The 13,018-nt window shown below is 42.0% G+C and overlaps 1 protein-coding gene across 5 annotated transcripts in view; it reads left to right on the forward strand.

Moving 5' to 3' along the window:
* Positions 1-13,018, forward strand: part of AGBL1 (AGBL carboxypeptidase 1) — a 440,078-nt gene that overhangs the window by 42,223 nt on the left and 384,837 nt on the right. For 4 of the 5 annotated variants that reach the window (XR_010834249.1, XR_007166158.2, XM_067003867.1 and 1 more), the window contains exons 6-7: positions 1,295-1,332; positions 11,309-11,517. Coding sequence is in view for 3 of the 5 variants with exons in the window: in XM_067003867.1 (XP_066859968.1) it covers positions 1,295-1,332; positions 11,309-11,517 (247 nt within the window). In the remaining 2 variants the exon portion in view is untranslated. The remainder of the gene's footprint in view (positions 1-1,294; positions 1,333-11,308; positions 11,518-13,018) is intronic. The other variant, XM_067003869.1, reaches the window with a different exon arrangement.

The following is a 13,018-nucleotide window of genomic DNA, read 5'->3' on the forward strand; positions in this document are numbered from 1 at the left end:
AAACAATGAGAGCATGACTGTGCTTCTGCTGGTGAGATTTTTAGCTGCTGATTTCTTGTTCTGTCTGTATTTGTGGGTAGTTTTTATGTTTTTATTTTTTTTGTAATAGTGGTGTTGAATTCTAACAGTTTCATTATGGAAGAATGACAGTATACAAGGATGTCGACCCAATATCAACAAGAACCAGTTCTCAAATCTTTCTTAGTCTCAGCCACTGTCAGGGCACAATGAACAGCAGCTTGATGACAACAAATATTTCTTGCTACAGGATGATAATTGGTTCAGTATGGGGAAGTTAATATGATTTTATTTGGGGATTGGTTTGTAAAGAGATTACATTTTAAGGAATCCATGGGTATGAAGGATTTTGTAGCTGTATTTATTCAATAAGCTATGAGCACTTGAAATTTCACAGCAGTAAGCCAGGTTAGAACAAGGATCATCTTGTTCCAGCAGCATATGGCTGGTAAAGAAAATCTTGCCTGGCTGGTAGGATGGGGCATATACTACATGGGGGCGGGGAGGGACAAGGATGTCTCGGTATGGATTTTCAAACTGCAAATGCAATTGGCCAGCTCTCATTCAAACTGGTGCTATGCTGAGTCAGGCAGGATGAGCTACTTACCTGTGCATTGGAAATAACACAGAGGGTCAACAAACATATCTGCATCTACTCCTCTACCTACTATGGGGCAAATAGTCTTACCACACAGCTTCAGCATCTTTCTTACAAGCCGTGATCTGTGTGGGGACCTTGACATGCTGCTGTAATGCAAAGTGTTGTCATAATTAAAATAAAACTTGCTTTCAGTTAAAGCTGATGGAAAGGAGGATGGGGTGGAAGCTTGTTTTGGGAAAATGGAGAATGGAGTGGAATTTGGCTGGAAATGCTGACATGGATGTCCCAGATTGATGCAGAAGTTATCATCTGCTGACGTAGATAGAAACACTGGTGTCTGGAATGGGCATGTGCTGAGTCTCTGATACAAAGAAATAGCTCTGGGGCAGCAGTTTAAGGACTTGCTTCATTACTTTGGATATGTGGGTGTTGCTTTAAATTTAATGGTCACTACAAATCAGTGTAACATTAAAGCTAGAGGGCTAATGGTCTTTTAGAGTAACTGACTCAGCTGCAGAGACGATGTTCTCTGCTTGTGTGAAGCACTGCAACTCTGAAGTCAATGATAAGCTGTCAGTATAGACCAGCTGAAAAGCCTGGCCGCGAAGACTGAAGATGAAGGTTAAAAAAATTATGAAAGAAATTGACATTTCTTCATCTTTCTTCTTTCCCCAGGGCAGCCATTGAGGCTCTGGCAGCTTTGCTGAAATCAAGTAAGCTTTTCTTCATATTATGGCTTTCCTTTCTGTGGTGTGCTGCTGGACAGAATGATCCTGTTGAATGTCTTTCTCCCTTAGTATCCTTTTCAACCTAAATCCCAAAGTGCACTGCTTAGAAAAGAGGGGTAGCTGACTGTCTTGCGGTGCTTTTCAGCACCTCACAGCTCTGTGGACTTGCAGCTCTATGGTGATGTTCTAGGTCCCAGGAAGTAAGTTTCTGAGGGAATAAGACTTAGACGATGGTTGTCCTGGGGCTTGGTGCAGTGAATGAAATGGGGAAACCTAGCCAGCCAAAAAATGCTTATTGTTCTGTTCTAGCATTACTGAAAAGTGGGGCCAGAACCTTTCTGTCCTGTGGTTCTGTTGGACTGTGCACTCACCTGGAAAACACAGTGGTGTTGGGAAACACTTGGAAAACTTCTGCAGTCCAAAAGACATGACCTCATTTTCCCTTGCAAGCACGTGAGGTTTGATGGTGCACACATCTAAAAAACAGGGCTGAGACCTATTGATTGCTGGGGTACAGCCATGCTATGGCAGGTTGTGCTTGACATTTGCACCAGCTGGCTGGGGGAGTTGGAGACCATAACATGGATTCTCAGTCACACACTACTGGTGTGCCTGTTCCAGAAATGAGCGTGCTACCCTTTTTTGCCTTTTTTCCCCATCCAAAAACACTTAGCTTTTATTACCAGAATTTAATAAAGCTTTGATTAAGAAAGAGCACTCTACTATTGCAGACAATCTACTCTACAATAAATCACAAGGGCATATTGTCCTTCTCTCTCTCTCTCTCTTCCCCCCCCTGCTCCTTTTCTCCCCTCCCCCTTCTCCTTTTTATAGTATTAGGAATAATGCATTTGTGAAAAATTGTAGTCCTGGAAGCAGTGCTTAAATGAGAACACTGCAATGGGATCGTGTCTGAGCCGTACCAGCTCAAGTGATGAATTTTGAAATAATGCCCCAATATTAACCTTGCTGCCTATATTTAAAGGTCAGGTTATCGCAACAAGGGAAGACCTTCTGTTTTGGGCACTAAATCTTAATAAGGGGGCTGTGGGGCTATGCCACAGCCACTTGCAATGCAAAAGCAAAATTAGCATTTAGAATAGAAAGGAATTCACAGAGAAGCCTGGAAAAGCAGCGCGAGAGCTGAAAGCTCATCAGGCAGTTTGAGCTTTTCTCCATGCTCCTGGTACCTGCCATAAAACAGGAGCGCAGAAGTGAAATTCTGCTGTCCCAGGATATTTATAGAACTGGTTTTCTATGTCAAGGCTTGTTCTGGGTCTAGAGATGAGGATGGTACAGAGAAGCGGAGAACTAATCACCGAGGGAAGCTGCAAAATGTAGTCTCTTGAGGAGTTCTAAACACATGTAAAAGTCAGTGTGTGTGGGGACCTTTTGTCACCTGAGGATTATCTAGGGAATCTGAAAGGGGTTGGATTCGGCTCCAGATTCTCCCAACATTTTTTCTTGTGGAGTGAAGTAACTTTTAAAGCAACTTTTTTCATTTGTTCTTAGAATAAATATATCTTTCTGTGTGGCTCTTCCCAGCCAGTTTAGGCTGTAAAAACATCTTGGTTCTTCCTCTTACACTTTTTGCGCTTTGGGAAGTGCATGGAGCATTTCCAGTACTGGGAGAACAACATACTGTTCATTCTAGTAGTTTGCTTTGGGTGCTTTCACAGAGGGCATAAAATAAGAACTCTGAGAATTTGGTCTATTGAGCAAAGCAATCCATATGTTGTCACTTTGGGGGATCATTGTGATGTACAGGTTAGGGTTCTCATGTTCATGGATAATGCTGACACTGCAAAGAAACAAACAAACAAAAAGCATTGCTTGAGAGAGATTTCTTCATTTAGAGACACCCCTCCAGGTTTGGCGTTGTCCTCTCTCCTTTATCTTTTGCACTGAACAACACTGTTGTGGTAACACCAGCTACTGCTTCCACTAGGAAGTGATTTCAGGAAAACACATGGCCTATTTTCAGCTGACGTTTTGTTAAAGCACCGGAACTGGGATTTGGGAAGTGGTGCCAGTACTGTGTAACCAAATAGAGCACTGCATCTCACAAACCTGCTAGTACTGTTTTCTGATGGTTTCTACAAGCTGATGATCAGTGGTCGGAATATCTTTTAGTTTTCCTTGTCCTGTGGCTCAGGACATTAGAAGCTCCAGGCTTCTGGAGGAGACTGTGCTCTGGTAGCTGCATACAAATTAGCAGGCTGTGCCTTTTGGGATGTATGGGTTAGGAGATGTAAAAAACATCCCTAGTTCTTTCAGAGATAAATTCACCATGGCAGGAAAAGAACCAATTTGTTTCTCACAGTTGTGTCAGGACAGCTTTGCTTGTCACAGTTAACTTACCTATGTGTATGACCTTAGCATCTTTGAATGACGTAGGGGTTCATAGAAAGCTAAAAAAATTAAATACTGTGAATATTATAGCACTTGACAATTTATTGTGAAAACACAGGGTAAAACTGCATGGCAAAGCACTCAGAAGTCCTTTAGCATGTTTTAGATGGGATGCAAACTGAATGGGAGGTGGGAATCCCATAATGTGTTACAGTACTGAATTACTGGACTGATTATTGTGATGTTTGTTGAAGTCTTGAGGTAACCCGCTTGTTGGGAAAGGCTCAGTTTTGCTGGGGATGAGGGCTATAAAGCAGACAGAACAAGAACATGCAGATTCTTGAGGGTCTCCCTGCAGGGTTGTTGTATCCTTAAAAACTTCAGCTCAACAAGAACACGAGGGTTATAGCTATACATGGAGGGTGCTGGAGGGAAACTGTCCCTCTCGCCTCCAGCAGCAAGCTGTGATGGGAAAACAGTTTTAAAGGAAGCAGGCAGATGGCAGTATGTCTCCCTGATGGATTCAGAAACATCCATCTTCATCTCCTCAGGCTTCCTTAAGTTCTCCTTAAGACTTAGTCCACCTGCAGAGCCAGGGGCTGGATGGAAACTTTTTGACCTCTGTCTCTTACCTAACAGAAACTGATGCAAAATGTCCACATAACAGGTGCATGTCACTGCAAGGAGCAACATTTACCTTGACAGAAAACATCACTGGAGAGAGAAGGGAGGTGGGAAAGGATTCTGCACGCTCATGGTTCATCCACAACAGGGAGGAAACGTTTGCATACCCAGCACAAGAGCAGAGGGACCTTGGTTCTCCTGTTCCCCTGTACCTGAGCAGTTGCTGATGGCCATGGAGGTGGTGAATACTGTTTAGGCTGCTTCTAAGAAAGTGCTGTATCTTTCTGTCAGTGGAAGATACAGAGAAGACGTTTCACACCTGACTATCAGCCAGTTTCTCACTCCTGACTGTCTCTTTCTAAGCAATCCAGAGTACTTTCCCCATCATTGCATGCTGCTCTCCCACTTGCTTGCCATCTGCGATACAGATAGCTATAGAGAAATTTAGGTAGGGTGAGGCACAGCATCCATCCCACAGTCTCTTCTCTGTCCCAGGGTACACCTGCTACTTTTTCTAGCCTTCTTTTTCCTACTTCTTGGTATATCTGTCTTCACATCTTGCTGCAGTTCTGTCTTAAGCTAGAAGAGATCTGAGGAGCCCTCCTTTCCCTGTAAGAGTCCCAGGTGTGGATGGGACATACCCCAGCTGGAGCCTTTTTGAGAAGGGATAGAGGGTGAGGGAGCTATTGCTTTTGGTTACATCCCCTCATCCCCATTAAAGCAGGTACACTGCACTTTGGGGGAGCTGGAAGAACACTGGACACCTGATACAGAAGTGGGGACAAGCATGTCCCAAGGCTTGCAGGCTGAAATCGATGCGATCGCCACTCGACACCTCAAGCCACACGGTGGCGATGTTATTATAGGGAACCCTGCTCCCACCGGTGCTTAATCCAATATTTATTTTGGGTGAGTAATTTGTTTATCAGCAGGTTATTTTAATCTAATTTTGGTTGTATTTGTTATTCCTGACTATCTGCACTTCCCAGAATTAGCGGCTTGCATGTCTTTAAGGCAATTAGCTCGAGCTGATCTTAGAGGCATTTGCTCTGCTGATACTGAAGCAAAGAGTTAGGGCGATGGGCAGGGCCCTTGTTGCAATGTTTGCCTAGTAAAAATGTAGTGAGCAATTTAATGAGACAAGTTGTGGTCACCCCCGATCATGCCTCTTCTATCAAGACAATTCTGTGTGCTAACTGTAGTTACTGCTGATAGTCTTTCCCCTTTTACTGTATATTTTCCCTTCCTCCTTTTGTCGTCTTTATCCTCGTCCCCTTTTTCCCCATAGCCTTTCATCTCTCACTTCCTGCTATTTCCACCTCATTCTTCTGTCAACTAACCTTTTTTTTAACCTTTCACTTTTTTTTTTTTAAATCAAAGCATAAGGATTATGTCTTGTGGCTGGCAGGATAAAATAATCAGTGTCATTTTTTCCTTTTATGCTAGCATCAAGTAGGGGAAAGTAACTGCGAGGAACAGAAAGCAATGTTCTAGCACACAAGCATATTACAATTTCTGAAAGGCCTGCACCCTCTGTCTAAATTCATAATGCTTTTCAACAGACTGACACAGGTCTTTGATCGTGAGTCAGGGTAGCCCTGTGCTTAAACCGTGTCAATTCCTATAGCTAACAGCCCCCCATCAGTGACTCTCCTAGTATTTTGCTAGGTACCCATTTCTTGCAATGAGTTTAAGACTTCATTTCCCACCTGTGGATTCAGACTTCATTATTAGTCTGGCCCCAAACCTATCATCACAATTTGTAAGATACCATGATCAGAGTTAAATTTACAAATAGTTCATTTCATAACTTTCTAGAAAGTTCTGTGACTGTTTTCTTCCTGAATTTCAGAATGCAGATAGTCTTGATTCTGTTTTTAAGCTTCTTTGAGAAGAGCCACTTGATGGGGAAGGAGGGAAATTGAACCACCTTTAAATTTCCTTCTTCAGGATTTGCTGCTCATTCATAGAGATGTCCCAGGCAGAAATTAATCCAGTGCCCTAGAGAAAAAGGGTTGCTTCAGCTCCCAGTGCATGGCAACTTCCCACTGTTTTGCTCCTGAGGGTGGGTGTAATGGGAGGTAAATTGATAAAAGCCACACTAGTCTCTGACATCCTTAGCAGTGATTGCTTCCTGCCTGTGTCTTGGCATAGGCAGTGTTTGTACCTCTAGTGAATATCAGGCTTCAGAAAATTCAGTGGCCAAATCTGGGGAAGTTTCCCAAACTCTAGTATCCTTCCTGGTACTCTTTCAAACCACTTTGAGGAAAAATCAACCTGGAAATTTTGAGCTAATTTTTTTTTGGATTTCTGGCTTTCTGTTGGGTTACAACCAGAGGATGCTATGAAACTGAAAAATAAAGGAGGAAAGGATCTTTTTGAAGGTCACTTTCCTTCTGGGGTTAGTTCAAAAATTTCAGAAGGGGCTGACTTGCTTAATTTTTATATATGAATAATGCAACAAAGGCCAATTAGAGAAGAATCATGTCATGATACAATTTGCATGATTGCTGCTAAACTGGCCAGTATCTGGAGCTAAAAAAATTCAGAGCAGAAAGAATGGATTGTTCTTGTACTGATATTAAGCTCATGGCTGATTCCTGGTCTAGAAGCAGACACAATATTTATACTTGCTTGCAAATCCTACCTCTACCTTTGTGCAAGTGCGATACTTCTGTTCCAAATGCTCCAGTGCATTCTATCTCAGGATGGTTGTGAAGCTTACAGGGCATAATTAGTTTTTGGCTTCTGAAAGAGCTGAACCTAATACCAGCTTCTTGCTGGAACTGCAGGAACTGTAAAACCCACTGGGTATGGACTCATCCCACCACTTGATGGGTGACTGGGTTCATCTGAGGACAATAAATTTGATTTTCATAGGGAACCCTAATGTTTGTCTCCAGCAAAAGTGGTCTCACAATGACAGAATACAATAGATGTTTTCACTTAGCTGTAGGAGGTGTTTTGCATTTTTTATTCACAGTTTTGTTCCCAAGATAGAATATGTGGAGCAGAGTAAGGGAACTGGAGATTTTCTTACTCCTTTCACTCCCTTAGGGGCCATGGGGTTAATCTAGCAGAGCATTTTTATCTCCAAACCGTAGCAATGTATTCTCTTGGCATAATGAATCAGCTGAGTGGCATCAACAAAGATTTAAATAGATAGACAGAAAGATAAATATCTCTTTGTTCTGCCTGGTAAGCAGTGCATTGCTCATCATATTTCCGGATGACTGTAATTCAGTTTTGTGATTAAATATACTGCATGTTTTCCAGTGGTCCTTGCGTTCCTGGCAAACACTTCAAAGGGGACTGGGATACAAGGAAAGGCTTCAGAAATGTTCAGAAAAACACTGTCAGTCATAAGTTCAAACCCTGGCTTAAGAATCTGTCCTTGACCCTCAACACAAAATCAAAATTCTTTCAAAACTGTGGATTTCTTTGTAGTGTAAGCCCTTTGTTAATCTTTGTGCATCTCTGTTTGGTATGTCCACATACTGGCTGTGCATCTATGTTACATGCTTTTAGCTAACGTAACAGACTGTTCAGGCCAGCTACTCTGTCATCACAACACAATTATTTTCAATGGTTAACAGCACTGCCCTGGAAGTCAAAGGGGATGATCAATTCTGGATGTGCGGTGAATTTAAGACCACAATGTGTGTTTTCATATTGCCTGTCCAGGTATCAGTGGGTAGAACTGAAACTCCTGTAAAGAAAACAGTATGTGAGTGGCAGGTTAGGGGAAGGTGGTGAAGACTAACCTGTTCTCAGGGATGCCATAAGCCTGACCAACCAAGCATGAATTAAAATATGAAGTGTCATGCCTGGGCACTCCTGTAAGTTCCCCAGAAGGAGAACTTCCGTTTTGACTGAACATACTTGCCAGACCCAAAAAGGTAATAGACTTAAAAAAAAAAATAAATAAAAAAATCAACCAAACAAAAAGGGTCAAAAAGTCATAGGATGTTTTACCACTTAACCACATGGATCATGCATATTCGCTCCAGGAGGGCTGAGTTCTTGCTGCCTACAAATCTGTGCAGTGCCGCTTGTACCTGTATGATTCATTTCCACCATCTGTATTTGTGCCAATATATAGACAGATACACAAGCAGGTGGATCCATGGATGGAGGCACCAACAGACACAGACAGGTGGGGAGGCCTCCTTTTTCCATTCTGCCTTCTGGAGATCTTGGCATACTTCCTCCTTCATTTATTTGCTACTTTATTGACTATACAACTGAAAAAATCTGGAAGAAAAAAACACTGAAAACACAGGAGAGCAGAAGAGAATCAATGGAATGAGACAGAGAAACAAAATGAATGCTTTCTTGCCCTTTCAGTTAAGTAATTCTCATTGCCTCTGATCAAAGTGCTGAGGGAACCATAGTCCTGCCTCTCCCATCTCCTTGCAGAACAGACTGCCTCAGCTTCACTTTTCAAAGTGACTGTTTTGTTCTTAAAAGCTATATGGAAAAAATGAGGGAAACAAATAAAACTGTCTTACTCAGCTTTCTCTGTGCTTTTCATCCAACGATAAGACTGATAAGCAATGGGACAGTTGTTTTCTGCCCCCCATGGAGCTAGAATCCAAATGTGAAATTTTTACCTGAAATAGAGGAAAACCTCACAAACACACTTTCTATCTATTTATTCTATCTACAATAGAATTCTATTTAACTTCCCCAAGCAGCACTACGCATGGTGCTTTCCGATATTTCCCTCACCCTATTAACATTGACACAGAAAACTTGGACTTCAAGTGGTGAATGCCAGGAGCTGTAAATCCTTAAATCTAGTCCAATTTCATCTGCCTCTGAACAGTTAAGGGAGGGTCTGAGCCTGATCTAAACTGTCCCTACCTTGCACTGCCTGACTCTTCTTGTCATGTTTTATATACTTATCAACTTTTACAGAGCTCTCTGAATAATTCTTCAAGGAAGATTGACTGATTTAAGGGGCAGGTCATCCTACAGGTTAGTAAACATGACAGCCGGTTGAGGATTACAGGAAATCATGAATAAAATCATTGGGATTGATAAGGGATTCTCAAGCAATTAAAGTGTTCTAGCAGAAAGACAAATAGAAACAAGAAACAGAGTGAAGGTCAAAGGAAAAGGATGACCTACATGCTAACCACCACTGAGCCCCAAAATACAGGTTGTACTGGTAGAGAGAGTGTGAGAAAGTTAAAAGGGGGATAAAGTGCTACAGAGGGATGTGGACCGCAGTGGAGGTATCTGGCATGGCTGTGCATAAGGTATAAGAAAGGAATACCTGTGGGACCTGCAGGTCAGTGCAGCTGCGTGTCAGCATCAACAGGATGGTGTGAAGATGCAAAGCAGGATTACAATAAGTTAGCAGACTTTTGCTGGTCTGGAACACCATTTGTTTTCTGCCTTGTGACGGCAAAGGTAGAGAAAAAAATGCAGGGTGAGAACAGGTAGGCCCTCCAATATCATCTCGAGGTAAAGTTTGCGACGTACTGTGGAGAGCAAATTGAGGTGACTTCACATATCTTCCTTTCCCTTTCCAATATTTTCACATATCATTGCTGGGATTGAGGTCTGCTGCCTCCTAGCTGCTTTCTCGTTATTCTCTCCATGGCTTCTCTTTTTACTGATTTTCTTCATCCAGAATCTTACCCCTTTCTGTTTTCTCTTCTCCTGTCCTGTAAATCTTCACTGATGACTTTAATGTTCCAGGTGTGAGAGGTTCTGGCACTCTGTTTAATGAACTGGAAATGAATTGGAGCCTACTAGCTCTGGAGAATCCATACCAAGAGCCATCTGTTGTGAGCTGCAAATGCTGATCGGTATTCAAGGAGCTGAGCTCCAGTCTTGCATATGCTGCCTGGCCCCTTGGTTGATTAGCGAGCTTCTGACAGCTTCTAATATGTGTCACAGTGAAGAGTGTCAGGACCGGTTGGGAAAGTATGTTTAGGCAGGGTAGGTTTGAAGGATGGGATCCTAGAGTCTGGTATGGCTTCATGTTCGTCCTGTGGGGCTGGGAAGGGGGCACTGTGGGTGAAGGGATGTGCTTTAGAGTAGTCATGTGGAAGAACTTATATTTTATCACAAGTTTTGTAATCTTCTCAGAGCCCCATATCCTGAAGCTACACAATTAAGAGAACGTTGCATCTTTCCTCTTATATTTTTATAAAACTACCTTTTATTTAAAAAAAAAAATATATATATATTTCATCTTTGTGAAGTAAAACCTTTAAAGCGTGATCTGAACATTACTTAAAACTTTTTCAGAACCATAAAGAAATGGAAAAGAAGCCCAAACTGCTGTTGTTCATGTTGGTGTTTTGTTAACTTTTAAATACTGTGGGTTTTATCTAGCCTCATGATTTTAGGAGAAGGGCTATGATTGTCCAGCATCAGTTGACTCATGGCTTTCACTATACATGTATGTGTGGGATGGGTTTAGAAGTTAAATATAATTTCACTGGCTGTGACAGTACAGCTGCAAGACCTGATCTCTGATCTTTGTTGATCTCATCAAGGTGTTTTGTCTGGACTGAAATACACTGCTATACGAAGACTATATGATGGGCTGTCAACTAATCTTATTGTTTAGCTTTTTTCAGTCCTCGGGATCTTCCTTAATTTTGGAAATGCTTATGGTGCTGTGATCTGGATTAGGTTTGTTAGCACTTGGAAGGAGATAAGAGCTCTGTGCCTATGCCAGCCCTGGTTTGCTTAAAGGAAAACTTTTGTTCTCTAGGGTTCTGAGCAATTGTTTCCACCTAGACAGAAGACATTTCTGTACAATTCCAAGAACCTAGCTCATACTTAACAAAGAACATCTTAAACTCTCTAACAAAACAAGATAATTAGTTGTGTCCATTAGGTGAGAAAGAGGAGCTGTAAAAATCTGAGTTTCTAAGCACCGAGTAGCCATATGGTTATCAAACAAAATGAGTAGTCGAGAGAGTTTCAGCCTTTTCTGTCAGCCTTTTTTCTTTGATTTCAGAATCTAACAGCCGACGGGCAGTGAACAGAGGCTACCTGGGTGGATTGCTGAGACTCTATCAAGACTGGCATCAAAATGACGTCTCCAACAACTACATCTATATTCGTAGGGGTCTCCTGCTCTGCCTAAAGCACATCACCAACATCCAGCTGGGCAGGGAGACTTTCCTTGGTTCCCGAGGTATGGAGATTCTCTTCACGAGTGTGCAGGTAAATGGTGCTCCTGTGCTTAAGTGAGATGGATTGGTAGATAGTGCTGGGTCCTATCTCACTGTGTAGAGTTCTATTGAAAACCAGACATTTCGTCCTGCAGGGAGTGCTGGTCTTATTCTGGATTTGTATAACATTTATGAAAAAAAAAATGATAATGTCTAAATAAAAAGTATTAACAATTTTCAGTCAAATGAAAATGTTTCAGTTTACAACTAATTTTAATCTCTGCTGAGCCTCACAGAAATTGTAGTTCACTCTTTAATGATTTTTTTCCTCCTCCCTTGTGGATCCTGCTGTCTGCTTGGACAGCCTCTCCTGAAGCACAGTGCAGTCTCCACAGAAGAGTTTTTGAGGGGTTTTGTGACATAGTTCTTTCTGGGTATTCAGATGGATAACTGCACTGAATCACTTTTTCCATGAAGGAGTGTTGATTTAGTCAGACTCTTGTAAATGATGAACATAGAATCATTTAGGTTGGAGAGGACTCCTAAGATCATCAAGTCCAACTGTTAAACTTCCAAAGTGCATGAACTGCTTTTACAGAGGCCCAATTTTAATCTTGGGAAAGACATTGTAGGTCCGTAAAGAAAGATGATATAGTCCTGAGCTTACTTCCTTAGCCTCCTTTGGAGAAGTCCTGCACAGAGAATCCTTTAGTTCTTGACCCATGTGATTCCACAAGGAGTGTTTTCATTGTCATTCTTGATGGCCAGTGTATTATCTCCCTTCAGAACCATCACATACAGGATGAAAAACCTGTCCCCTTTTCTAGAAAATTCATTGCCTTCATATCCTGTGTATCTCCTCTTCCACTGTTTCTATCGCTATTGAGAACTGTTCTCCTGTGACAAATATACTTCTTACCAGCAGTAGATGATAGGATGGCAGGCTTTTTTTCCCACCTTCCCTTCAGGTGACCACAGTCAGCAGAGCTTGCAGGGAGTACGGACTCTTTTTATGGAGAATCCCTGGTCTGCAGAAACTTCAGTAGGGTGCATGGCAATGGCTGCTTGAAGGTAGATGTCAGCTTATTCCCTCTCAAGTGCTTTCTACAGCCCTTGTTCCTTTCTGAGCTAACATCTCCTGATAGCTCAGCCTAGGAGCAACACCACAAAAAGTGCAAACATGGGGTCACATTGGGCAAATGAACAGGAAATGACATACTAAGTATCCAGTGAACACTGAGAACACTAATCCTTCCCAAGGTTAGAAGTGGAGCAGAAATGACAGCTTCAGGGGCCCCCAGTTACTCTTTTCTACTGTGTGCTAATAGGTTGATCTTGGAAGAGGAATTATCAAGGTTAATAGATTCAAAGCTCAACCTTCTCTCCTTTTATCTTTGGCATACTGTCAGTCTTACAGTGTCTCTCCAAGATACGAGGCATCAGGAGGAGTCTGGCAGCCATATGAGATGTCACTCATGTTCTTCTTTACTCTATACCCCCCTCTGTATTCCTGGTATCATCTGGTATCATAACTTTTGACTTAGTGTAATATT

The sequence above is a fragment of the Anser cygnoides genome, chromosome 11 (assembly GCF_040182565.1).
Source record: "Anser cygnoides isolate HZ-2024a breed goose chromosome 11, Taihu_goose_T2T_genome, whole genome shotgun sequence".
In the NCBI taxonomy this organism is placed as follows: domain Eukaryota; kingdom Metazoa; phylum Chordata; class Aves; order Anseriformes; family Anatidae; genus Anser; species Anser cygnoides.